Source organism: Staurois parvus, unplaced genomic scaffold, assembly GCF_062004578.1.
Source record: "Staurois parvus isolate SC_StPar_1 unplaced genomic scaffold, SC_StPar_1.0 ptg001066l, whole genome shotgun sequence".
Classification (NCBI taxonomy): Eukaryota; Metazoa; Chordata; class Amphibia; order Anura; family Ranidae; genus Staurois; species Staurois parvus.
In genome coordinates, this window is record NW_028318862.1 from 1,878,129 (window position 1) to 1,904,232 (window position 26,104).

Sequence of the window (26,104 nt, forward strand, 5' to 3'; positions counted from 1 at the left end):
GGGAAAGGTGATGGACTGGCCAAGCATGTCTCCAGACCTAAACCCTATTGAGCATCTGTGGGGCATCTTTAAATGGAAGGTGGAGGAGCGTAAGGTCTCTAACATCCACCAGCTCCGTGATGTCGTCATGGACGAGTGGAAGAGGACTCCAGCAGCAACCTGTGAAGCTCTGGTGAACTCTATGCCCAAGAGGGTTAAGGCAGTGCTGGAAAATAATGGTGGCCACACAAAATATTGACACTTTGGGGTGTACTCACTTTTATTGCCAGCGGTTTAGACATTAATGGTTGTGTGTTGAGTTATTTTGAGGGTACAGCAAATTTACATGTTATACAAGCTGTACACTCACTACTTTACATTGTAGCAAAGTGTCATTTCTTCAGTGTTGTCACATGAAAAGATATAATAAAATATTTACAAAAATGTGAGGGGTGGACTCATTTCTGTGAGATACTGTATATGTGTGTGTATATATATATATATATATATATTTTTTTTTTTAAATGTATATACAATATGGGGTATATACAAAAAATGGTTATCACTTGGTATACTGAATATGATGAATTTTGGGCTAGAAGGATGATCTTGAGAACATATTTAGATTATGGAGAATTTGATATTATTAATGCTATGGTATACAGAACCAAGACAGATGATCCATATATGAGTGAAGCAAATATAGAAGTATTAAGTATTATTTCTAATGAAGAATTTATAACATACTTTACCTTCTCATAAGATATGTTATAATCAGCAGCTGTCCAATGTTATGTTAGATGAATACTAATATTGTCAGTTCTAATGTGGTGCTGTGTTAAATTCTTGTCATCTCTTTGTTACCCACAAGATCGCGCCAGTGAGTGCTACAACATCAGAATGGAATGACATCATTGCGCACGAATGTAACGTGATGACGTAATCACATCGCCGAACACGGCAGCCATCTTTGAATCTGAAAATATAAATAGAAGTTCCATACAAACAAACCAAGTTTGTAACCATGTGTTTTTGTGAGATACAACAGGAAGAAGAGTCAGCCGCATACCGGAGGATTGATGAATATAGTGTATATTTATTGATCCATAGGACACACAAAACCCCATGATATTAATACAGGAACTGTTAACGCGTTTCACACAATCTCAGGGCTCATAACCTTTTGTGAGCTACACTAAGGGGGCATAGCAATGGTTTTTTAAATACTTCTCACAAAGCTCCAAAGTAGGAGCGAAACATGTTGAGTTCACTTTATACTTTTAAGTTTTGGGAGCACTTAATGGTGGTTATTTTGAGCACTTTAATATTGTTTATAGAATTGAGACCAAACAAATTGGGCTGCCTTCTTAGAGATCAATTGGATTAAGAATGGAGATATGAACAAAGGATGGACGCTTGGTAATGAGGCTATAGGAGATAGAGGTATGGGTGGGATTTGCAGTCCTAGCAATTACTGACAGAAAGCCAATACCCTCCTCCCTTTTAGAAATAGCCAGCAGTAATAGCGCCTAGCTAGGGACTAATTGGGGGACTATAGCCTCTTCCTAATGTAGATGAAATTGTGCATATATAGCAGTTCAAATATAGTATATGTGTCAGGGCTCCAGGTATGACCAGAGGTGTGTGGACCGACACAGGGAAATGCAGGCTTCAGGTATAGTATAAACAATACAATTTATTCAAGACTAAACAATACATAAACGCAGTGCAAGACTAAACATAAACACAGTGCAAACAAACCAAACCTCCAACAGATAACAATAAGAACAATACTAAACGTAGTCGGGCAGGTCGGGTCGGTAGCAAACGGGCAGGCAAGGTACAAGGAGCAGGCGGAAGAGTAGTCAGGAATAGCCGAGGTCAGTACAGGCAGAGTTCATGCAGAGTCAGGATTCAAGCAGGCAGGATCAGGATACAGGGGCCAAGGGAAACTATACACCAAGGCACTGACTGCAGGCCTGCCCACTCCTTAAATACACATCCTGCAATCAGCCTCAGGTGATGACTTGATTGCAGGAGTGAGCTTTTGGCTGCTGAGAGCACCCGCTGGCCAGCCATGGTACTGCAGCCCACAGGGCAGGTGAGTTCCACCACCAGTCCTTTCCTGACAATATGAAGAGACTGTTTCGTGAGTGGATATAAATAGCAATTATGTGACAGTTATCATATTCTAATACTTTTGTTTGTAGTCGATAAGTGTTATATCATTGAGATAAAGGGGAAGACAACTTTAAATTACAACACGGGCATAATAGAGAGCTAGAGTTGTCCCCTATCATATATGCCATACACTTTATAACCCTTGATCTCATATATATATATATATATATATATATATATATATATATATATATATATATATATATATATCAATCCTTGATCTCTGATTTCTATAACAATTTGACATATTTAGAGGACCAATATTAATAAAAAAAAATTCTATTTTTCCCCTTTTTCCCCTTATGTGAACTCTCACAAAGTCCCAATACTAGGTGAGAAAATTCTAGCCCATATGGTTGCTTTGGATAAGTGTTCCATAACAAGGGATTAGGTTAGTTGTGGCACAGTCTCTGTGAAAACATGCTGGATATTGCATCTAGCGGCCTTCTCCCTTATAGGCCCTGGGGGTGTAGAGGTACTCACACTGTCCCTTGTATCCTGCTGCTTTAACCAAAACGTCCTGCTTAGGCCTTTTAGCTGTGCTAGTCTTCCCATGTTGGGCAGGGTGCCTCCTGGATAGGACTTGTAGTAAAGTTCCCTCTCTCTAGCTTCTCTTTCCTTCCTTTCTTCCTCCTCAGCTCCAGCCTTGAAGCAGAGCCACACTTCCCCAAGGTCCTCTCTCAGGCCTCCAAATCCTCAGCACTCCATCTTCTACCCAATCACCAGACTCCCTTGAAATTACTTTCCAGTCCCAGGGAATCACTATATCCCAGGGAATTACTATATCAAAAGTTCATAGTACATTAGCATGATGGTCATTTAGAAGAATGCTTCTTAAATTGTTGGTCATTGGGAAGACTCTAACCCCTTACAGATAGCCAAAAAGGTGATTGTTCATAGTGGTTACTGATCTGAGAAGCAGAAATTGCTCACTACTCAAGGAACCCCTAGCAACCCAGAATGAGTCCTAGGGTCCATGAAACCGTGGTTGAGAAAGGTTGCAGTAGACAATGAGTGGTGCTTCTGATGTTGTTGTCACACCAACTGGAAAATGTCTGTGAAGGATGAGACTAAGAATGCCAGCAGTGGGATCTGATACTGTCATTACAAGGTTGTCATAAAATATAGATATACAGTGATATATAAAGTGAAGACCACTTTGCCCGGTGTTACATGCTGAGGTCTTCTGGTTCAATGGTGATGCTACTCTTGGTCACTTCAGTAGTTGTCCAGCCACCACAGAACATGTTGCCCTTTCCTCCATGCTGGAAGTAGATGTATCGGATTCCTGGGCCATAGTTTTTAAATCTATATTCCATCTACAAATGAAAATAAAATGTCTACAAAACTGCAATACAGTTCCCACTACAATAAAAGATCAGATTTACCAGAAATACACATTATGGACTTAGTGGTGATTATTTAAGGCTTGCCAACCAATGGCAAATCAAAGATAATGACTTTGCAATCCTTTGCGTCCCTCGCAGCTATCACATGTTGGAAGCTGATGATGGGTACAAACATTTTTCTGAAGACGGATGTGTTTGTTCCATTTAGTGAGAAAGGTTTATGGGCATTAGGATGGATTGTGTGATCTCCCATCAACTGCCACTACATTACTGAATGTTATTTCCCAACAACCGCATTTGTCTGTATGTGCCCCTGCTATCAACTGCCAGATGACTTCAAAAGACAGTGTTTGAAAAATTCAGTGAAAATACAAAGTTCCTTATTATGTTGTTCTCAAAGATCTCTACACAGAGTAGATAATAGACTCTTTACTGTAAATGATAAATATAATAAATTAACAATGGTGTAAATTGACCACATACTGTATATATAAACGTCCAAGACTCAGTGGCGCAAACAAAAGCCAAAAGTATATATTTCTCACATACTGTATACCCAGTCTGGCAAAAAACACTGCAGGTATATAAGGACAAAGACTTCAGTGGCCAAGACCAACAGTCCTAACCCTACCAAGCGAATTCCCAGAAACTCCTCGGCTATAATTTACAGTATATCATATGCTAATAAAGCTATCATTGTTCTTAAACCAGAAGGAGTTTCTTTTTATTCACACACATTGCGTCTTCCCCACCTCCACAATCTTCCCAGTCTAATTCAACAGACTGATATAAGGAGAAGATTATGAACTCCCAATAGGCCATTTATGGAGATAAAAAATATAAAGGCTAAAATACACAAAGTTGGCAGGGATACCTGAGACCAGCTGACATCAATCCATGCCTTTATGCAAACACGATCTGGAGGAAACCCTGGAAGAAACTCCTGGATAATGGTCTTCTCCTTGGAGAGCAACTGCGCACATAACACATATGAAGGCCCAAAGTCAGGTCTCTCGATATACCTAGAGCAACAAACACGGGACAACCCCTTTTTTAATACATTATTTTCCCAGCCTTTAGCAAAGGAGACAGGTCTTCATGAGAGACAACTGGTCAGAGACAATCAGTGTATGCAGTATGAACTGTCTATGCTGACTAACAGAAACCTATCAAATTCAGACCTGCAAGGAGTATTACAAAAACATGGAGGTATTTATCCCATTGGTTGATTTAGTTCAGTATGAGGTTTTGAAGTTAGAGGGTCATCATAGCAGGAAAACAAATGGCGTTCTCAGGTGGCGAGGACAGATGCGTAGTTTATGTTCCTCTTAGTACAGGTGCTCTTTAAAAGGTTTCTGGTGCTGAAGTATGCATGGTCTATTAGATGTCACTATTTACAGTTGTTGCATGTATAATACTTTCTACACTCCATACAAGTTAGTTCCAGTTCCTGTTCTGATATACTCATGGATACTTGAACTTGTTAATGAAGCACTCTATAACCACGCTGCCTCCCAGACTACAGGATACAGCATGTAAGTCAAGGCAAAATAATGTAAAAAAAGAAAAAATGTAGTACATCCTGCAAAACATATGTAAAGGTCTGAGCACATCTCCTCCATTCAGGACGAGTCAATAAATACAAGGCAAGATGGAGAGGTGGTGGGTGGTAACTTCATAGAGATTCTTTTTTTAATTTTTCTCTCTTTATTGTATTTTTAATTTCATACATTAAAGGATAAGTTCGCTTTTTGCCCAAAAACAATAAAAGCACTTTTTTTTGCAGGTAAAACAAATGTGCATTTAATATTTTTAGTTACAGGAGCTTGTATCGCTGGAGCCATGCAGGTTTCCTGCAGACCTGTCAGTATATCTGCTTGCCCGTACAGGATGTACGGGATGTACGGGATGCACAGGCAAGCAGATATACTGACATGGCGCTCCACAACACTCATTGAGAACTAGAATCCGACAGTCACTAAGGCTGTAGGGACTTGTAGTTCATTTATTCACAGAACTCTGTGTATAAATGATGCGGCTGTGTGGGGAGAGCCCCCAATGGCCGCGCTGTTTTTAAATCTGACAGCTAGCAGAAGGAACTTCTCCCCATACTTCTGTCAAAGGGGGAGGGGGGTAGTGGTAAATGATGGCAACATTGGGAACATGTTACACGTTCCACCCTAAAAAAGATTGGAACATGTAACATATTCCCAAAGGTGAACTTATCCTTTAAGCATACAAACAATATATCAGTAAATTTAGCTTCATGTTATACCATATTGACAACAACATCCTAACCCCCACCCAAAAAAAAAACAAAAAAACTTGTGGATCCCACTATACAGCTTACAGTCCACCTATAGAACTTAAATTGAGTCATACATGGATCTAAATTTGGCCAGTTCAGACTGGCCAAGATTTGATCAGTGTATGGGCAGGCTGATAGTACCCAAGTCGATCCATTAATCAACTTGGGTACAACCAGCCTGTTCGATTTTTCTACATGTGATTACTGCCCCCCCTCCCCCCTTCCCGGGAAGGCTCCCTATTCCCCCTGCTGGCAGAACACAATAGTGCTGAAGGAATCCATGGTGGACGGGAAGTAAATTGAGTCAACTATGGGCTGCCTTACAGTATCTCTTTGCCTAGCCTCCAAAAACCTCATGGTATGCAGTCGAAGCATGTATACCCAGTAGTGGTACATTCTTATACTTATTGATCACACCTCCTTATATAATTCCCCTGTACTTATTTCACAAAGGTTTTAATCTCTTACCACTCCACCTAAAACTACAAAAATATTTTGACTTTAGATATACCTTAAAATAAAAAAAAATTAAAAAAATTAAAAACTACGACAATTAAGAAACATACCCGATGATCTGATTAGAATTCAAAAATAAAAAACATTAGTGGAATCTTATCTGTATAAGTGTTTTATTGTAATCTCTGATCACCACAAGTGATGACCAAATGACATGAAAGCCCAAGGGCACATATGGGTTCCTCTGTGAACTGACAATATTACTGCCTCCCCCTGCACTCAGTAACTCTCACCAGTCACTGACGACTATATTCGGTTGCATGACATCCATCCATTGCTCAGGATAGCCCTCCTTCTCCAGGTCAATTAACTGGCTTTTTAGGCAACATCTAAAAAGAAACAAAAATGAATTTCAGGTTGGCCATCTAAACATGTTAGGTAGAGCTGGATCTTGTAGGAGAGGGTGGCTGCTCAATACTTAGAGCGACCCTAGAGAGTGGTTGGTCCCTTCAAAGCTGTGATGGTTGTAAGGGCGGATGAGTAGCACCATATACGAAACGTCTCATAAACATGGACTGACAACTCATGGGGCCCCTGGGCAATAAGAGATCATGGGACCCCTGTGTCCTCGCTCACACTCAAACCACACCCAAAAAAGCCTTTGAAAGGTACCAGGGGTATCTCATGGGGCCCCCTACTGACCCCGGGCCCTCGGGCAGTGCCCGAGTGCTCAAATGGTCAGTCTGCCCCTGGTTCATTCACAAAGCTTGAGATGGTTTGTATACATGTGTACATAACAGCCAACATCTTGCAGGGTTTGACCCCTTCTTTAGGGCTGAGCTTTTAGAAATTTCAATCTAAGACAAAACCTAAACTACAAAAAAATATACTTTTTTTAAAATCTACAAACATGACCATCAATCAATGCCAGTTTCAAATAAAACAAAATTACTTTGAAATTTTAGCTGTACAAAACCGCATTTTATTTTCTTAATAAAAATGCAGGCTTTGGATCCAGTTAGAATAGCAAGTGTGCTTTACTGTTCTCCGTTCTATTCTGTCAATGGTTATGTAAAAACAACATGCTTTCTACGTGGTTTATCCTGTCATTAATTTTTTTACAGCGGTTGTTCGGCAAAAAACATTACTACGTGACTTATGGATCCTGTTAGGCAAAAAAAGTATTAGATACCTGCTCGCAGTAGTAAAGGAATATTTAACATTTTCATCTGGAAATGGCTGTCCATGGTCTTTTCGGAACTTCTCAACCAACCAGCGATCCTCACGGGTTTCCTCGAGTTTCCAGTGCTCGCAGCCTTCTGGTAAAATATAAAATGTTTCCTTCAGCCTACATACATTCAAGTTAACCACGCAGAGTAAATTAGGACCCACCCAGAAGGATTAGGGACCAGATGAGGGATTACCCAGGATAATTTAAGGACCAGCCAAAGGCCTCCTCAGAGAGTTTAGGAATCAGTGGAAAACCCACACAGGAGGATTAGTAACCAGCTGATGACCCACCCAAGAGGATTAGAGACCAGCAGAAGACCCACCCAGGAGGATAAAGGGGTCCAGTAGAAGATTGTGAATGAAGAACTCATACCTACAGCACAGGGGTTTTTAAGTAAATTCCTTTTTTTCTTGTGGAGGAAGTAGAACATCTTCCAGTCAGGTGGAATTTTTTGGCACTGCTTGGAGACAAGTCCGTCCTGTTGGGACTTTCTCTTCCACATGGCCGGTAAGTTAATAATATCCCTCCATAGAGTGCAGACTAGCCGACAGTGCAGGATGAGATCACAGACAGGTACCTTGGACAGAATTTCCAGAAGGGCATCCTCCGGAATACCGTTAATGATCATTCCTGTCCTTGCATTCTGATGCCCTGTGCCATTCTTGAAAAGACTAAAAAACAAATTATAATGACATACTCCTGGAGACTCATAAAACCATGTAAAAGTCACAATTTGGTTTAACTCCATGCTACCCCTGTGTGGCATAACTAAAATGACAGGGCCCCCCATCAGGTGGCAAGGGGCCTATATTACCTTTTATTTACTGAAACTCTGATGGTCAGAGTGGCAGTTGATAATTATAATTCATCCCTATAGAGCTCCTGCTTATATGACATTTTTGGACACTGTGACTGACCACCTACACATAGTAGTCGGCAGTCTGATAAGGTGCTAGCTTAGCTGTACAGATATTTGGATGCCTCCTCGTGAATGATTGCTGTACCCAAGCAGAGGAACTTTTATTGAGTGCTTTACAAAATAAAGGGTACAGTACAGTTACAATACAATTCAATACAAAAAGTTTAAGAGATTATAAGGAGAGCTTACAATCCTTCCATAAATAATTTTTTACTGCGATGAACCTCTGTACTTGCTAGTAAATTTCACTAGCTCTCTCTTCTGGGGGCATGTAGGCAGGTGCAGTCTATTTTCTCTACTGTAGATGGCTCTCAACCATAGTGGCATTGCAGTGGGAGGGAAGTCAAGAAGAACATAGTTCCTCTCTGGTTTCCTGGGTTACTGGGGAAGCTGGGATGCTGCCACCCCATGTGACTCTGGCAGCCATCTTGGGTCAGGAAGAACCTATTGAAAGCTTTGGCTCCCAGGAATGTAAGTGTTTTCTGTTTCCGCACCACGCTGCACCTCCCCACAAATGTCTATTTACTCTCTACACCTCCACCCCTCCCCTCCCCTCCCTACATAACCTTTTATGTTGCTGTCAGTGAGAGGCTAAAGGGGGATGCTATGAGGTTTTATTTGAGCTACAACTGAGTCTGCTGGGGCTGCTGACATCATGCCTTTTGGAGGCTTTTACAGTTAAACATGCAAAATGTACGTTAAGTGTACATATAACCTTCTGAGAGGATTTTTATTAAAATGGCCTAGTGACAACTCTGGACACAATATAAAAAAAAACCTTACAGTGGTTCTCCCCCCCCCCCCCATGCACACACATAGCAATGGTTAAAAGCTCATTATTAGAGATGAGCGAATCGAACTTGGCGAAGTGGAATTCGTTTCGAAGATTAGGAAAAATTCGAATCCGAAAATTAGCAGACTTCGGATGCGCGAATCAAAATTTTCCAAAAATGGCGGCGACATGTGTGGCGACGGAGCGGGGATCTCGGGGAAGGCGCGCAGACAAGGCGCGCTGACCCATAATGCATTCATTCATGACATGTGATCGCATTAGCCAATCAGCAGCCAGCCAGCACTGTGTAATGGTGGAGCTATAAATCGCGGCCATCTTACAATTCTCCATTAGCCTCCGGTCATTCAAGAGAGACAGACCTCTCTGTATTAGGGACAGAGTTAGGGCCACAGAGAATTTAGGGACACAGAATCGTTACTTAGGGACACAGAATTGTTACTCAGGGACACAGAATTGTTACTCAGGGACACAGAACTGTTACTCAGGGACACAGAATTGTTACTCAGGGACAGACACAGAATTGTTACTGAGGGACACAGAATTGTTACTGAGGGACACATAATTGTTACTGAGGGACACAGAATTGTTACTGAGGGACACAGAATTGCTACTCAGGGACACAGAATTGTTACTCAGGGACACAGAACTGTTACTCAGGGACACAGAATTGTTACTCAGGGACACAGAACTGTTACTCAGGGACACAGAATTGTTACTCAGGGACAGACACAGAATTGTTACTGAGGGACACAGAATTGTTACTGAGGGACACAGAATTGTTACTGAGGGACACAGAATTGTTACTCAGGGACAGACACAGAATTGTTACTGAGGGACACAGAATTGTTACTGAGGGACACAGAATTGTTACTGAGGGACACAGAATTGTTACTCAGGGACACAGAATTGTTACTCAGGGACACAGAACTGTTACTCAGGGACACAGAATTGTTACTCAGGGACACAGAACTGTTACTCAGGGACACAGAATTTTTACTCAGGGACAGACACAGAATTGTTACTGAGGGACACAGAATTGTTACTGAGGGACACAGAATTGATACTGAGGGACACAGAATTGTTACTCAGGGACAGACACAGAATTGTTACTGAGGGACACAGAATTGTTACTGAGGGACACAGAATTGTTACTCAGGGACACAGAATTGTTACTCAAGGACACAGAATTGTTACTCAGGGACACAGAACTGTTACTCAGGGACACAGAATTGATACTCAGGACAGACACAGAATTGTTACTGAGGGACACAGAATTGTTACTGAGGGACACAGAATTGTTACTGAGGGACAGACACAGAATTGTTACTGAGGGACACAGAATTGTTACTCAGGGACACAGAATTGTTACTCAGGGACACAGAATTGATACTCAGGGACAAAGAACTGTTACTCAGGGACACAGAATTGTTACTCAGGGACACAGAACTGTTACTCAGGGACACAAAATTGTTACTCAGGGACAGACACAGAATTGTTACTGAGGGACACAGAATTGTTACTGAGGGACACAGAATTGTTACTCAGGGACAGACACAGAATTGTTACTGAGGGACACAGAATTGTTACTGAGGGACACAGAATTGTTACTCAGGGACACAGAATTGTTACTCAGGGACACAGAACTGTTACTCAGGGACACAGAATTGTTACTCAGGGACACAGAACTGTTACTCAGGGACACAGAATTGTTACTCAGGGACAGACACAGAATTGTTACTGAGGGACACAGAATTGTTACTGAGGGACACAGAATTGTTACTGAGGGACACAGAATTGTTACTCAGGGACACAGAATTGTTACTGAGGGACACAGAATTGTTACTCAGGGACACAGAACTGTTACTCAGGGACACAGAATTGTTACTCAGGGACACAGAACTGTTACTCAGGGACACAGAATTGTTACTTAGGGACAGACACACAATTGTTACTGAGGGACACAGAATTGTTACTGAGGGACACAGAATTGTTACTCAGGGACAGACACAGAATTGTTACTGAGGGACACAGAATTGTTACTGAGGGACACAGAATTGTTACTCAGGGACACAGAATAATTACTCAGGGACACAGAATTGTTACTCAGGGACACAGAACTGTTACTCAGGGACACAGAATTGTTACTCAGGGACACAGAACTGTTACTCAGGGACACAGAATTGTTACTCAGGGACAGACACAGAATTGTTACTCAGGGACACAGAATTGTTACTCAGGGACACAGAATTGTTACTCAGGGACACAGAATTGTTACTCAGGGACACAGAATCGTTGAATTAAAGAGTATGTCAGACAACACGCAGAGGAGTGGCAGAGGAGGCAATGTTTCAGGAGCGAGCAGACGTGGCAGCAGAGGAAGGGGTCGAGGCAGCACTAGTCGCAGCCAGAGGCCAGTGCTCCCGGTGTCATCCAGCGGTCGTGTCTCCACCGACAACCCTGCCGTCATCGATTGGTTGGCTCGGTCGTCTTCCTCTTCCCAGGTCACCTCTGACACCTACAGCCAACGGTCGGTGGGTACGTCAGACACAACCGTTAGTTGGCATGGCCCGGGACCAAGCCCACGGAAATCACGTGTCCTCTACCTGCCCCTGTCCTTTGGTGTTCCCTCACCAAGCGAAGTATCGCATGCTGTGGGCTCAGCCCCACTGTACAGTGAGGAAGAGCTAACAGAGGGCGGTCAGGAACGGGGGGAGACATCCGCCTCTTCAGCAGCCAGGCGAAGAAGTACTGGCGAGGAGAGTGGCTCGGTAGCCGGTCTAGAGACAGGTCTGTCTCCTGACCCACACGCAGCCGAGGGGGCTAGTAGTGAGGCGGAGACCCTAATTGATGATGATGAGGCTGATCGCACTTGGCAGCCTCGTCGTCATCAGGCTATTGCTTCCGCATCATCAGGAGAAGAGGGTGCCAGCTTGGCAGCGAGCAAAACAGTCGGTGGGTTGCCCAGGAGGCAGCAGGGTCGCAGCAGTGTCAGTGGAGGCAAACGGCCACGGAGTAGAGCACCAGCTCCACTGCAGCCTACCACCACGGCCAGTAGTGGTGCCGGTGTGCACGGAGGAAGTAGCAGTCAGCCAGTGAGGAGTAGCGGGGGCAAAGTTTCCTACTCGGCGGTGTGGCAATTTTTCGTCAAGCCGCCCGAGGAAGTAAACGTAGCCGTATGTCGACTATGTGGCCAGAAAGTCAAGCGTGGCCAGGGGGCCCATGTTGGGACTACAGCGTTGCGTCAGCATATGCAGCGTCGCCATTCGGTGGCCTGGGAAAACCGTGATAAAGATACGGCGGTTCTGCCTGCCCCAGCTCCCGCTCCATCACCCGCTCCGTTACTTGCTCCGTCACCCGACGTCAATCACCCTCTTTAAGCTGCTTACGCTTCGCCACTCTGCCATGGGCCCCTGTACCACCTCCTCTTGCTGCTGCCAGGTCCAGAGTGTGTCATGGGTCCCTGTACGGCCTCCCATTGCTGCTGTCTCCATCGCCACACTCTGCCATGTGCCACTTTCAGGTCTCCTCACACTGCTGGTGGGTTCCATTTTGTCATAGGGTGCTGGCAGATTACGGGCCTCCCATTGCTGCTGCCAGGCCCGTAATCTGCCATGGGCCCCCGTACCGACTCCTCATGCTGCTGCCAGGCCCGTAATCTGTCATGGGCCCCTGTACCGCCTCCTCATGCTGCTGCCAGGTCCAGAGTGTGTCATGGGTCCCTGTACAGCCTCCCATTGCTGCTGCCAGGCCCGTAATCTGCCATGGGCCCCCGTACCGACTCCTCATGCTGCTGCCAGGCCCGTAATCTGTCATGGGCCCCTGTACCGCCTCCTCATGCTGCTGCCAGGTCCAGAGTGTGTCATGGGTCCCTGTACGGCCTCCCATTGCTGCTGTCTCCATCGCCACACTCTGCCATGTGCCACTTTCAGGTCTCCTCACACTGCTGGTGGGTTCCATTTTGTCATAGGGTGCTGGCAGATTACGGGCCTCCCATTGCTGCTGCCAGGCCCGTAATCTGCCATGGGCCCCCGTACCGACTCCTCATGCTGCTGCCAGGCCCATAATCTGTCATGGGCCCCTGTACCGCCTCCTCATGCTGCTGTCAGGTCCAGAGTGTGTCATGGGTCCCTGTACGGCCTCCCATTGCTGCTGTCTCCATCGCCACACTCTGCCATGTGCCACTTTCAGGTCTCCTCACACTGCTGGTGGGTTCCATTTTGTCATAGGGTGCTGGCAGATTACGGGCCTCCCATTGCTGCTGCCAGGCCCGTAATCTGCCATGGGCCCCCGTACCGACTCCTCATGCTGCTGCCAGGCCCGTAATCTGTCATGGGCCCCTGTACCGCCTCCTCATGCTGCTGCCAGGTCCAGAGTGTGTCATGGGTCCCTGTACAGCCTCCCATTGCTGCTGCCAGGCCCGTAATCTGCCATGGGCCCCCGTACCGACTCCTCATGCTGCTGCCAGGCCTGTAATCTGTCATGGGCCCCTGTACCGCCTCCTCATGCTGCTGCCAGGTCCAGAGTGTGTCATGGGTCCCTGTACGGCCTCCCATTGCTGCTGTCTCCATCGCCACACTCTGCCATGTGCCACTTTCAGGTCTCCTCAAACTGCTGGTGGGTTCCATTTTGTCATATGGTGCTGGCAGATTACGGGCCTCCCATTGCTGCTGCCAGGCCCGTAATCTGCCATGGGCCCTTGTACCGCCTCCTCATGCTGCTGCCAGGTCCAGAGTGTCTCATGGGTTCCTGTACGGCCTCCCATTGCTGCTGTCTCCATCGCCACACTCTGCCATGTGCCACTTTCAGGTCTCCTCACACTGCTGGTGGGTTCCATTTTGTCATAGGGTGCTGGCAGATTACGGGCCTCCCATTGCTGCTGCCAGGCCCGTAATCTGCCATGGGCCCCCGTACCGACTCCTCATGCTGCTGCCAGGCCCGTAATCTGTCATGGGCCCCTGTACCGCCTCCTCATGCTGCTGCCAGGTCCAGAGTGTGTCATGGGTCCCTGTACGGCCTCCCATTGCTGCTGCCAGGCCCGTAATCTGCCATGGGCCCCCGTACCGACTCCTCATGCTGCTGCCAGGCCCGTAATCTGTCATGGGCCCCTGTACCGCCTCCTCATGCTGCTGCCAGGTCCAGAGTGTGTCATGGGTCCCTGTACGGCCTCCCATTGCTGCTGTCTCCATCGCCACACTCTGCCATGTGCCACTTTCAGGTCTCCTCACACTGCTGGTGGGTTCCATTTTGTCATAGGGTGCTGGCAGATTACGGGCCTCCCATTGCTGCTGCCAGGCCCGTAATCTGCCATGGGCCCCTGTACCGCCTCCTCATGCTGCTGCCAGGTCCAGAGTGTCTCATGGGTTCCTGTACGGCCTCCCATTGCTGCTGTCTCCATCGCCACACTCTGCCATGTGCCACTTTCAGGTCTCCTCACACTGCTGGTGGGTTCCATTTTGTCATAGGGTGCTGGCAGATTACGGGCCTCCCATTGCTGCTGCCAGGCCCGTAATCTGCCATGGGCCCCCGTACCGACTCCTCATGCTGCTGCCAGGCCCGTAATCTGTCATGGGCCCCTGTACCGCCTCCTCATGCTGCTGCCAGGTCCAGAGTGTGTCATGGGTCCCTGTACGGCCTCCCATTGCTGCTGTCTCCATCGCCACACTCTGCCATGTGCCACTTTCAGGTCTCCTCACACTGCTGGTGGGTTCCATTTTGTCATAGGGTGCTGTATGGCCTCCCATTGCTGCTGCCTCCACCGCCACACTGTGGCTCCACACTCTGGTTTTGGCCCCGTGACTGCCCAAATGAGTGAAGTGTGCGGTGATTCTAAGATCGACGGCACTCATCTGCATGTCATACTGACTGTCAGTATTATTTCTCTTCCCCAGCAGACTCCAAGGGCATTTAAATTAAAGGTACAGTGTTCTGCACTAATATAAAGGCTCTCTGAAGCCTAGAAACACCCTTTTTATAAGTTAAATTCGCAGCGAATATATTCGCATCGAATCGAATTTATTCCTCGAATTCGCCGAATCAGCCGAATCGAATTTTTGAATACTTCGCTCATCTCTACTCATTATGCCCCGGGATGCCGGAATAAGGATAAATACCTTATTCCATTTCCTTCACCTTCCTCTTTAAGCTGTTCATGGCCATTGATGCTTGCATTCTCCACGTACAGTGCAGGGTTAATAGCCATGCACTCCATGTAATCATATTGGGAGACCACTCACAGACCGGAGCTTTGAATAGAAGAGGGTCAGAGTGGGGGATAGGGTAGGCAAGAGTACCCATTACTGTACCCCTAGACTTAAGGAGTATGTAACCCTTGTAGGTCAGGGGGAAGCCTACTGCAAGACATGGCTGGATCTAGGGGGGTGCTTGGGCGGGCTATGCCCCTCCAGATTTTAGTTGTGCCCCCCCAAAGCCAACCTTAACCTGCCATTATATTGCCACTATACTACTCTAACCTGCCACTATACTGCCCTGTGCATTGTATGGGAGAAGGAGCTGTGCCCGTCTTTTGCCCTGCCAGCATTGACCCCTGTCCTCTCCCCTGTTTACCTCTGATCCTCTGCCCCCCTTACATTTTTTACTGCACCCCCACATCTGACAGGCTAGATATGGCCCTGCTGCAAGAGTGGATTCCTGGTGTTGAGCTTTAAATAATTAGTATAGTACTTCCGTATAACAAAGTACTGCTTGGACCTTAAAGAAGGGGATATACCCCGAAAGCTTGTGCTGAAAATTGTATGTTAGTGCAAATAAAAAAAGTATCACGGACAGTACTCAATTGTTTCCGTATGTGGACAATGACATCAAAGAAATCAGGGAACCCAAGATCATAAAACACTGCACCCTCTGCCAATCAGTAGAAGCTGGATCTTAATTGGATCCCATCTACTCACATACTCAAAGCTTATTGGCCAGCCCACATAGTAAAACAGCACACAGTTAACCCTTTGATCACGGACAGTACTCAATTGTTTCCGTATGTGGACAATGACATCAAAGAAGTCAGGGAACCCCAGATCATAAAACACTGCACCCTCTGCCAATCAGTAGAAGCTGGATCTTAATTGGATCCCATCTACTCACATACTCAAAGCCCATTGGCCAGCCCACATAGTAAAACAGCACACAGTTAACCCTTTGATTGCCCCACATGTTAACCCCTTCCTGCCCAGTGCCATTAGTACAATGTCAGTGCTTTTTATTAGCACTAATTACTGTATTGGTGTCACTGGGGATGTCAGTGACACCAAGTCAGTTCCCCCCAGTGTCAGAATGCCTGCAGCAGTCCCGCAGTCCTGCTAGAAGTCGCTGATCACCGACATTACTACTAAAAATAAAAAAATAATAAAATCACAGTATATACACCGCCATTTGTAAAAGCTATAACTTTCATGTAAATCAATTCATTTACACGTACTGGGATTTTTTTTAGCAAAGACATGTAGCAGAATACATTTTGGCCTAAATTGGCCGAAATTTGATTTTTTTTTATATTTTTACTGGACATGTTTAATAGAAAAAAGTCAAAAATATTGTTTTTTTTAATCAAATTTGTCAGTCTTTTTTTTATAACTTAAAAAATAAAAAATGTAAAAGTGATCAAATACCACCGAAAGAAAGCTCTATTCATGGAGAAAAAAAAGGATGTAAATTTAATTTTGGTGTAGCGTTGCATGACCGCGCAATTGTCAGTTAAAATATCACAAAGCCATAAAGCAAAAAATGGCCTGGTCAGGAAGGGGGGTACATCCTCAGGAGAGCAAGCCTCAGAACATGTCTAATTAATATGTGTTCGGTTTTAGTCCTCATGCACACTTGGTGTTTTTACAGTGGCTGTTTTTGGCGTTTGATGTTTTTTTTTTACAGTCAATAAACTCCCCAGCATGTTATCCTATGTGTCCATACACATGTAGGCTGTATTCAACGCTTTTTGGCTGGGACGTTTTTTGGCAGGAAAAGAAAAAACAAAACTAGTGAGTTTCTAGAGGAGTTTTATAGCTGTAAAAACACTCTAATGCTGAAAAACACAGTAAAACACTGCAAACCGGCGTTTTTGGACTATTTTGTTTTGTAAAAAAAAAAATGAGGAAAAACATGGGAAAACGCTAATCGTGTGTCAGGGCTCCAGGTAAGACCAGAGATGTGTGAACTGACACAGGGAAACGCAGGCTCAAGTATGGTGTAACAATATAATTTATTAAAGGTTATACACAAATATAAAACGCACAATATAACAAAACCAAACCTCCAACTGATAACGGAATGCACACAGACAAGAGCAGTCAGGGCTGGTGAGGTGGATTGGTCAGGCAGGCCGGGTCAGGAACCATCGGGCAGACAAGACACAAAGGAGCAGGTAGAGCGTAGTCAGACGGGCCGGGTCAGGAACAATCAGGCAGACAAGGAACCAAAGGAGCAGGCAGAAAAGGAACCAAAGGAGCAGGCTGGAGAGTGGTCAGGAATAGCCGGGGTCAGGACAGGCAGAGTTCATTCAGAGTCAGGATCAAAGCAGAGTCAGGATCAGGAAGGAAGCAGACAGGATGCAGGTACAGGGGCTCATGGGAAACATACACCAAGGCACTGACTGCAGGTCTGGCTTTTCCTTAAATACACCTCCTGCAATCAGCCTCAGGTGATGGGTGACTGCAGGAGTGAGCTTCTGGTTGCTGAGAGCACCCGCTGGCCAGCCCTGGTACTGCAGCCCACACAGCAGATGAGTCCCACCATTATTGGTGAGTCCATTCCTGACATCGTGGCAAAATGCTAATGCAAAAAACACAAAAAAAAAGCTGAAAAACACACGTTTTTAACGTGACTTTACACAGCTAACGGTACTAAAACATCAAGTGTGCATGAGGGCTTAAAGGGATGAGGTGGCAACCCTAAGCTATGGGCAATTTGCTCAAACATCAACATTGGGGTTGACATACTAAAACCAGAGAGTACCAAATCCGGTGCAGCTCTGTATAGAAACCAATCAGCTTCCAGGTGTTGTCAAAGCTTCATTGAACAAGCTGATCTTATGCAGTCCATACATGGGTCAAATTCCGAACAATTTTTCATTCGAAAATCGAAAACATCGCTCGCTCAGTAATCCGATGGTGCCATCAATGATTTCGAAAATCAGCCGACCAAGTCATAAAGTTCACCTCATATAACAGGCGAAGCTTCTGTTCCTTCCAGGTCACGGCTCATGCGAATATTCTTTTTGGAAATACAATTGTACGATTTGACCATCATTGAGTCGAAAATCTGTCGTTTTTCACAAATTTTCCAACATGCCCTATCACCAAAAAGGGGAGGAACCATAAAAATCGGCCAGTGCCATCGACTCACTAACAGAGCAAATATCGGCAGATTATTATTAGAAAAATCAGTCGAATTTCAACCCATGAATGGCCGGCATTAGAAGATGATTGATACCATGCTCAGCTGCACCGGATTCTGAGTGATCCTAGTGTGTGATTAGGAAGCAAAAAGAAAAGCTTGGAGAGGGTGAATGGCAGACATCGGTGAAAGGCTCAGTCTGTGTTTTCTTGCAGCCTCTTAGCAAGTGACAAGACTGACGGCGCTGTCCCCTCAACCCCAAAGGCACAAAACGGAGATGCAGGGCCCCTTGCCTTTTCATTCTGAAAGTAGATTGTCCTCGTAGCAGATCTGCTCTCAGACAGGAGGAAGTCTTCTATCCCGAGGAGGGATTTACACTCAAGTTTCACTTTCACACTTCCGCATCATAGGATTGAGAGAGAACTCTGCAGAAATGACGTAGAGGAGGATGGTGGCGAAGAATCGGATGGGATCATTGGTCTGGTGCTGGTGTAAAGCTGGCCATAGATGGATAATTGAACCTCAGCCAGTTCAGCAGGAACTAACCGAGTTTTGATCCATCTATGGCTGTTCTTGTTCGAGTGGAGTTGGAACGAGACTTTGGGTGGGGGGGGGGGGTTGGCGATCCATCTATGACCAGCTTAAGGTCACACAACAACTACTTTCTCTCAACACTCTTGATGATGCCTGTATGTGTCCGATGGATTTCCCAGCAATCAGAAGGGATTCTCCTGGTCCAAGATGACAGACAGCGAGCAGCAACTGGCCTCAGAGGAGGAAGCAGAGAAGCTTAACCACTTCCAGTCCGGACACTTTCACCCCCTTCCTGTCCAGGCCAATTTTCAGCTTTTAGCGCTATCACACTTTGAATGACAATTGCGCGGTCATGCAACACTGTACCCATATGAATTTTTTAGCATTTTTTTGAGACAGATAAAACTTTATTTTGGTGGTATTTATTCACCACTGGGATTTTTATTTTTTTGATATATAAATTAAAAAGTCCAAACATTTTGAAAAAAAAAGTGTTTTCCTTATAAAATTTAGCAAATAAATAATCTTTCTTCATAAATCTTGGGCAAAATGGATTCAGCTATCTTTTTAATAAAAAAAAAATAACCCAAATTTGTTTATAACTAGAGATGAGCGAATCGAAGTAGCCGAAGTGGAATTCGAGTCGAATATCGGAAAAATTTCAATTCGCGCCGAATCCGAAAAATAGCCTACTTCGGACGCGCGAATCGAAATTTTTCCGAAAATGGCGGCGGACATGTGCGGCGACGGAGCGGGGATGTCTGGGAAGGCGCGCAGACAAGGCGCGCTGACCCATAATGCATTCCTCAATGACATGTGATCGCATCAGCCAATCAGCAGCCAGCCAGCCAGCACTGTGTAATGGTCGAGCTATAAATAGCGGCCATTTTGGAATTCTTCATTTGCCTGCAGTCATTGAACAGAGGCAGACAGCTCTGTATTAGGGACAGAGTTAGGGCCACAGAAACGATACTTGGGGACAGAGAAACGTTACTTAGGGACAGAGAACCATTACTCAGGGACACAGAATTGTTAATGAGGGCCACAGAATCGTTACTTAGGGACAAAGAAACGCTAGTTAGGGCCACAGAATTCTTACTCAGGGACAGACAGAATTGTTACTGAGTGCCAGAGAATTGTTACTTAGGGCCACAGAAACGTTATTAGGGCCACAGAATTGTTACTCAGGGACAGACAGAATTGTTACTGAGTGCCAGAGAATTGTTACTTAGGGCCACAGAAACTTTAGTTAGGGCCACAGAATTGTTACTCAGGGACAGACACAGAATTGTTACTGAGGGACACAGAACTGTTACTTAGGGCCACAGAAACGTTATTAGGGCCACAGAATTGTTACTCAGGGACAGACAGAATTGTTACTGAGTGCCAGAGAATTGTTACTTAGGGCCACAGAAACTTTAGTTAGGGCCACAGAATTGTTACTCAGGGACAGACACAGAATTGTTACTGAGGGCCACAGAACTGTTACTTAGGGCCACAGAAACTTTAGTTAGGGCCACAGAATTGTTACTCAGGGACAGACACAGAATTGTTACTGAGGGCCACAGAACTGTTACTTAGGGCCACAGAATTGTTACTCGCACAGACAGAGAATTGTTACTCAGGGACACAGAATTGTTACTGAGGGCCACAGAACTGTTACTTAGGGCCACAGAATTGTTACTCGCACAGACACAGAATTGTTACTCAGGGACACAGAACTGTTACTGGGGGCCACAGAACTGTTACTTAGGGCCACAGAATTGTTACTCAGGGACACAGAACTGTTACTGGGGGCCACAGAACTGTTACTTAGGGCCACAGAATTGTTACTCGCACAGACACAGAATTGTTACTCAGGGACACAGAATTGTTACTGAGGGCCACAGAACCGTTACTTAGGGCCACAGAATTGTTACTCGCACAGACACAGAATTGTTACACAGGGACACAGAATTGTTACTGAGGGCCACAGAACCGTTACTTAGGGCCACAGAATTGTTACTCAGGGACACAGAATTGTTACTGAGGGCCACAGAACTGTTACTTAGGGCCACAGAATTGTTACTCGCACAGACACAGAATTGTTACTCAGGGACACAGAACTGTTACTGAGGGCCACAGAACTGTTACTTAGGGCCACAGAATTGTTACTCGCACAGACACAGAATTGTTACTCAGGGACACAGAACTGTTACTGAGGGCCACAGAACTGTTACTTAGGGCCACAGAATTGTTACTCGCACAGACACAGAATTGTTACACAGGGACACAGAACTGTTACTGAGGGCCACAGAACCGTTACTTAGGGCCACAGAATTGTTACTCGCACAGACACAGAATTGTTACACAGGGACACAGAATTGTTACTGAGGGCCACAGAACCGTTACTTAGGGCCACAGAATTGTTACTCAGGGACACAGAATTGTTACTGAGGGCCACAGAACTGTTACTTAGGGCCACAGAATTGTTACTCGCACAGACACAGAATTGTTACACAGGGACACAGAATTGTTACTGAGGGCCACAGAACCGTTACTTAGGGCCACAGAATCGTTACTCAGGGACACAGAATTGTTACTGAGGGCCACAGAACCGTTACTTAGGGCCACAGAATTGTTACTCGCACAGACACAGAATTGTTACACAGGGACACAGAATTGTTACTGAGGGCCACAGAACCGTTACTTAGGGCCACAGAATTGTTACTCAGGGACACAGAATTGTTACTGAGGGCCACAGAACTGTTACTTAGGGCCACAGAATTGTTACTCGGACAGACACAGAATTGTTACTCAGGGACACAGAATTGTTACTGAGGGCCACAGAACCGTTACTTAGTGCCACAGAAACGTTAATCAGGGACACAGAATTGTTACTGAGGGCCACAGAACCGTTACTTAGGGCCACATAAACGTTAATCAGGGACACAGAATTGTTACTGAGGGCCACAGAACCGTTACTTAGGGCCACAGAATTGTTACTCACGGACAGACACAGAATTGTTTCTTGAGGGACACAGAATTTTTAATGAGGGCCACAGAACCGTGACTTAGGGCCACATAAACGTTAATCAGGGACACAGAATTGTTACTGAGGGCCACAGAACCGTTACTTAGGGCCACATAAACGTTAATCAGGGACACAGAATTGTTACTGAGGGCCACAGAACCGTTACTTAGGGCCACAGAATTGTTACTCACGGACAGACACAGAATTGTTTCTTGAGGGACACAGAATTTTTACTGAGGGCCACAGAACCGTTACTTAGGGCCACAGAAACGTTAATCAGGGACACAGAATTGTTACTGAGGGCCACAGAACCGTTACTTAGGGCCACGTAAACGTTAATCAGGGACAGACACAGAATTGTTACTGAGGGACACAGAATTGTTACTGAGGGCCACAGAACCGTTACTTAGGGCCACATAAACGTTAATCAGGGGGACACAGAATTGTTACTGAGGGCCACAGAAACGTTACTTAGGGCCACAGAATTGTTACTCACGGACAGACACAGAATTGTTTCTTGAGGGACACAGAATTTTTACTGAGGGCCACAGAACCGTTACTTAGGGCCACAGAAACGTTAATCAGGGACACAGAATTGTTACTGTGGGCCACAGAACCGTTACTTAGGGCCACGTAAATGTTAATCAGGGACAGACACAGAATTGTTACTGAGGGACACAGAATTGTTACTGAGGGCCACAGAACCGTTACTTAGGGCCACATAAACGTTAATCAGGGACACAGAATTGTTACTGAGGGCCACAGAACCGTTACTTAGGGCCACATAAACGTTAATCAGGGACACAGAATTGTTACTGAGGGCCACAGAACCGTTACTTAGGGCCACAGAATTGTTACTCACGGACAGACACAGAATTGTTTCTTGAGGGACACAGAATTTTTACTGAGGGCCACAGAACCGTTACTTAGGGCCACAGAAACGTTAATCAGGGACACAGAATTGTTACTGAGGGCCACAGAACCGTTACTGAGGGCCACAGAACCGTTACTTAGGGCCACATAAACGTTAATCAGGGGGACACAGAATTGTTACTGAGGGCCACAGAAACGTTACTTAGGGCCACATAATTGTTACTCAGGGACAGACACAGAATTGTTACTGAGGGACACAGAATTGTTACTGAGGGACACAGAACCGTTACTTAGGGCCACAGAATTGTTACTCAGGGACAGACACAGAATTGTTACTCAGGGACACAGAATTGTTACTCAGGGACACAGAATCGTTGAATTAAAGAGTATGTCAGACAACATGCAGAGGAGTGGCAGAGGAGGCAATGTTTTAGGAGCGAGCAGACGTGGCAGCAGAGGAAGGGGTCGAGGCAGCACTATTCGCAGCCAGAGGCCAGTGCTCTCGGTGTCATCCAGCGGTCGTGTCTGCACCGACAACCCTGCCATCATCGATTGGTTGGCTCGGTCGTCTTCCTCTTCCCAGGTCACCTCTGACACCTACAGCCAACGGTCGGTGGGTACGTCAGACACAACCGTTAGTTGGCATGGCCCGGGACCAAGCCCACTGAAATCACGTGTCCTCTACCTGCCCCTGTCCTTTGGTGTTCCCTCACCAAGCGAAGTATCGCATGCTGTGGGCTCAGCCCCACTGTACAGTGAGGAAGAGCTAACAGAGGGCGGTCAGGAACGGGGGGAGACATCCGCCTTTTCAGCAGCCAGGCGAAGAAGTAGTGGCGAGGAGAGTGGCCCGGTAGCCGGTCTAGAGACAGGTCTGTCTCCTGACCCAGACGCAGCCGAGGGGGCTAGTAGTGAGGCGGAGACCCTACTTGATGATGAGGAGGTTGATCGCACTTGGCAGCCTCATCGTCATCAGGCAATTTCTTCCGCATCATCAGGAGAAGAGGGTGGCAGCTTGGCAGTGAGTGAAACAGTCGGTGGGTTGCCCAGGAGACAGCAGCAGGGTCGCAGCAGTGTCAGTGGAAGCAGTGTCAGTGGAGCCAAACGGCCACGGAGTAGAGCACCAGCTCCACTGCAGCCTACCACCACGGCCAGTAGTGGTGCCGGTGTGCACGGAGGAAGCAGCAGTCAGCCAGTGAGGAGTATCGGGGGCAAAGTTTCCTACTCGGCGGTGTGGCAATTTTTCGTCAAGCCGCCCGAGGAAGTAAACGTAGCCGTATGTCGACTATGTGGCCAGAAAGTCAAGCGTGGCCAGGGGGCCCATGTTGGGACTACAGCGTTGCAGCAGCATATGCAGCGTCGCCATTTGGTGGCCTGGGAAAACCGTGATAAAGATACGGCGGTTCTGCCCGCCCCAGCCCCCGCTCCATCACCCGCTCCGTTACTTGCTCCGTCACCCGACGTCAATCGCCCTCCATCAGCCAGTCAAGGCTCCAACACCTCTGCTGAGGGGAGTTGTCGCTCGTTGGCATCTTCCGCTCGTTCAGATGCTCCTTCTCCTGCTACTCCTCTTCACGGATTCCGTCAGCAGTCTTTCTTGGAATCCGTTTCCAAGAGACAACAGTTTGCGAGCACGCACCCGACGGTGCAAAAGCTGAACGTCCTCCTGTCCAAGTTGCTGGTGCTGCAGTCCCTCCCTTTCCAAGTGGTGGACTCAGCACCTTTCAGAGAAAGGATGGCTTGTGCCGCGCCGCGGTGGAGAGTGCCAAGCCGTCATTTCTTCGCCAAAAAGGCAGTGCCAGCCCTGCATTCACATGTAGAAGACATGGTGGGCCAGTCTTTGAGCATGTCGGTCTCTGCCAAAGTGCACGGCAGCGCCGACGTGTGGAGCTGTAACTACGGTCAGGGACAGTACATGTCATTTACGGCCCACTGGGTGAACGTGGTGCCGTCACAGCCGCACCAGCAACTTGGACAGGTCACGCCGCTTTTGCCTCCACGTTTGCACGTTCTTGGTCCGGCAAAGATGTCCGCCTCTACCACCTCTTCTTCCGCCGTGTCCTCAGCCGCCACCCCCGTGCCAAGTCCCATTACCCGACCGGCATATCACATGTGCAGGGCGCAACGGTGTCACGCTGTTCTGCACCTGGTATGCCTTGGCGAACGTAGTCACACAGGGGAGGAACTTCTCAGTGTAATGAACAGAGAAATCGACAGATGGCTGTCTCCGCGCAAACTGAAAATCGGAACCATGTTGCCCGACAACGGAAAGAACATGGTGTCTGCTCTGCGTCAAGGAAGGTTGTGCCATGCGCCATGCATGGCTCACGTGTTCAATCTGGTTGTCAAGCGGTTCCTAAAATCCACCATCCCACTGCAAGACATCCTTAAAATGTCACGTAAACTTTGCATGCATTTCAGCCATTCCTACACCGCAAAGCACACCCTCCTTGAGCTGCAGCGGCAGAACGGAATTCCACATCATCGCCTGATCTGCGACGTTGCAACAAGGTGGAATTCAACCCTACACATGTTAGACTGCCTTTACGAGCAGCGAAAGGCCATCACCGATTTCCTGATGTTACAAGCGGATAAAGGTACTCCCCTGTGTAACTTCGATGTCAGCCATTGGCAGCTCATGCGTGACACCTGCCGCTTGCTCAGGCCCTTTGAGGAGGCCACGCTATTCGTGAGTCGGCAGGACTATGGGATGAACGACGTCATTCCTCTGTTGCACGTCCTTGAACAAATGCTGTTAACAATGGCTGGTCAGGGTGCGGTAGACGTAGCGCACAGATCTCAACGCCACATGACCCCTGTGGGGGCAGGACAGGAAGAAGAGGAGGAGGTAGAGGAGGACATTTGTGCTCAGGAATTATTGAGTGAAATGGGTGGTTTTTCCACTCAGCGGACAGGAGTGGAGGAGCAGGAGCATCTGGTAGAGGAGGAGGAGGAGGAGACAGAGGACCCAGACGCACCGTGGCAGTATGCTGTGGAGATGGAGGCAGGGAGTCCCTCGCATTCCTTGGCACAAATGGCCCATAGCATGCTCGGTTGCTTGCGTAGCGACAGCCGAATAATAACCATCAGACAGAGGGATGACTTTTGGCTGTCCACCTTGTTGGACCC

The 26,104-nt window shown here is 46.5% G+C and overlaps 1 protein-coding gene across 1 annotated transcript; it reads right to left on the reverse strand.

Annotated features, from left to right (window-relative positions):
* Window positions 1-2,388: 2,388 nt before the first annotated feature.
* Window positions 2,389-8,546, reverse strand: LOC149440601 (F-box only protein 44-like). The gene is made up of 5 exons (XM_089658423.1): window positions 7,877-8,546; window positions 7,466-7,592; window positions 6,567-6,662; window positions 4,384-4,531; window positions 2,389-3,479 (listed from the first exon to the last, which is right to left on the reverse strand). The coding sequence occupies exons 1-5, from the start codon at window positions 8,292-8,294 to the stop codon at window positions 3,330-3,332; spliced, it is 939 nt and encodes a 312-aa protein (XP_089514549.1). The 5' UTR covers window positions 8,295-8,546; the 3' UTR covers window positions 2,389-3,329.
* Window positions 8,547-26,104: the final 17,558 nt, after the last annotated feature.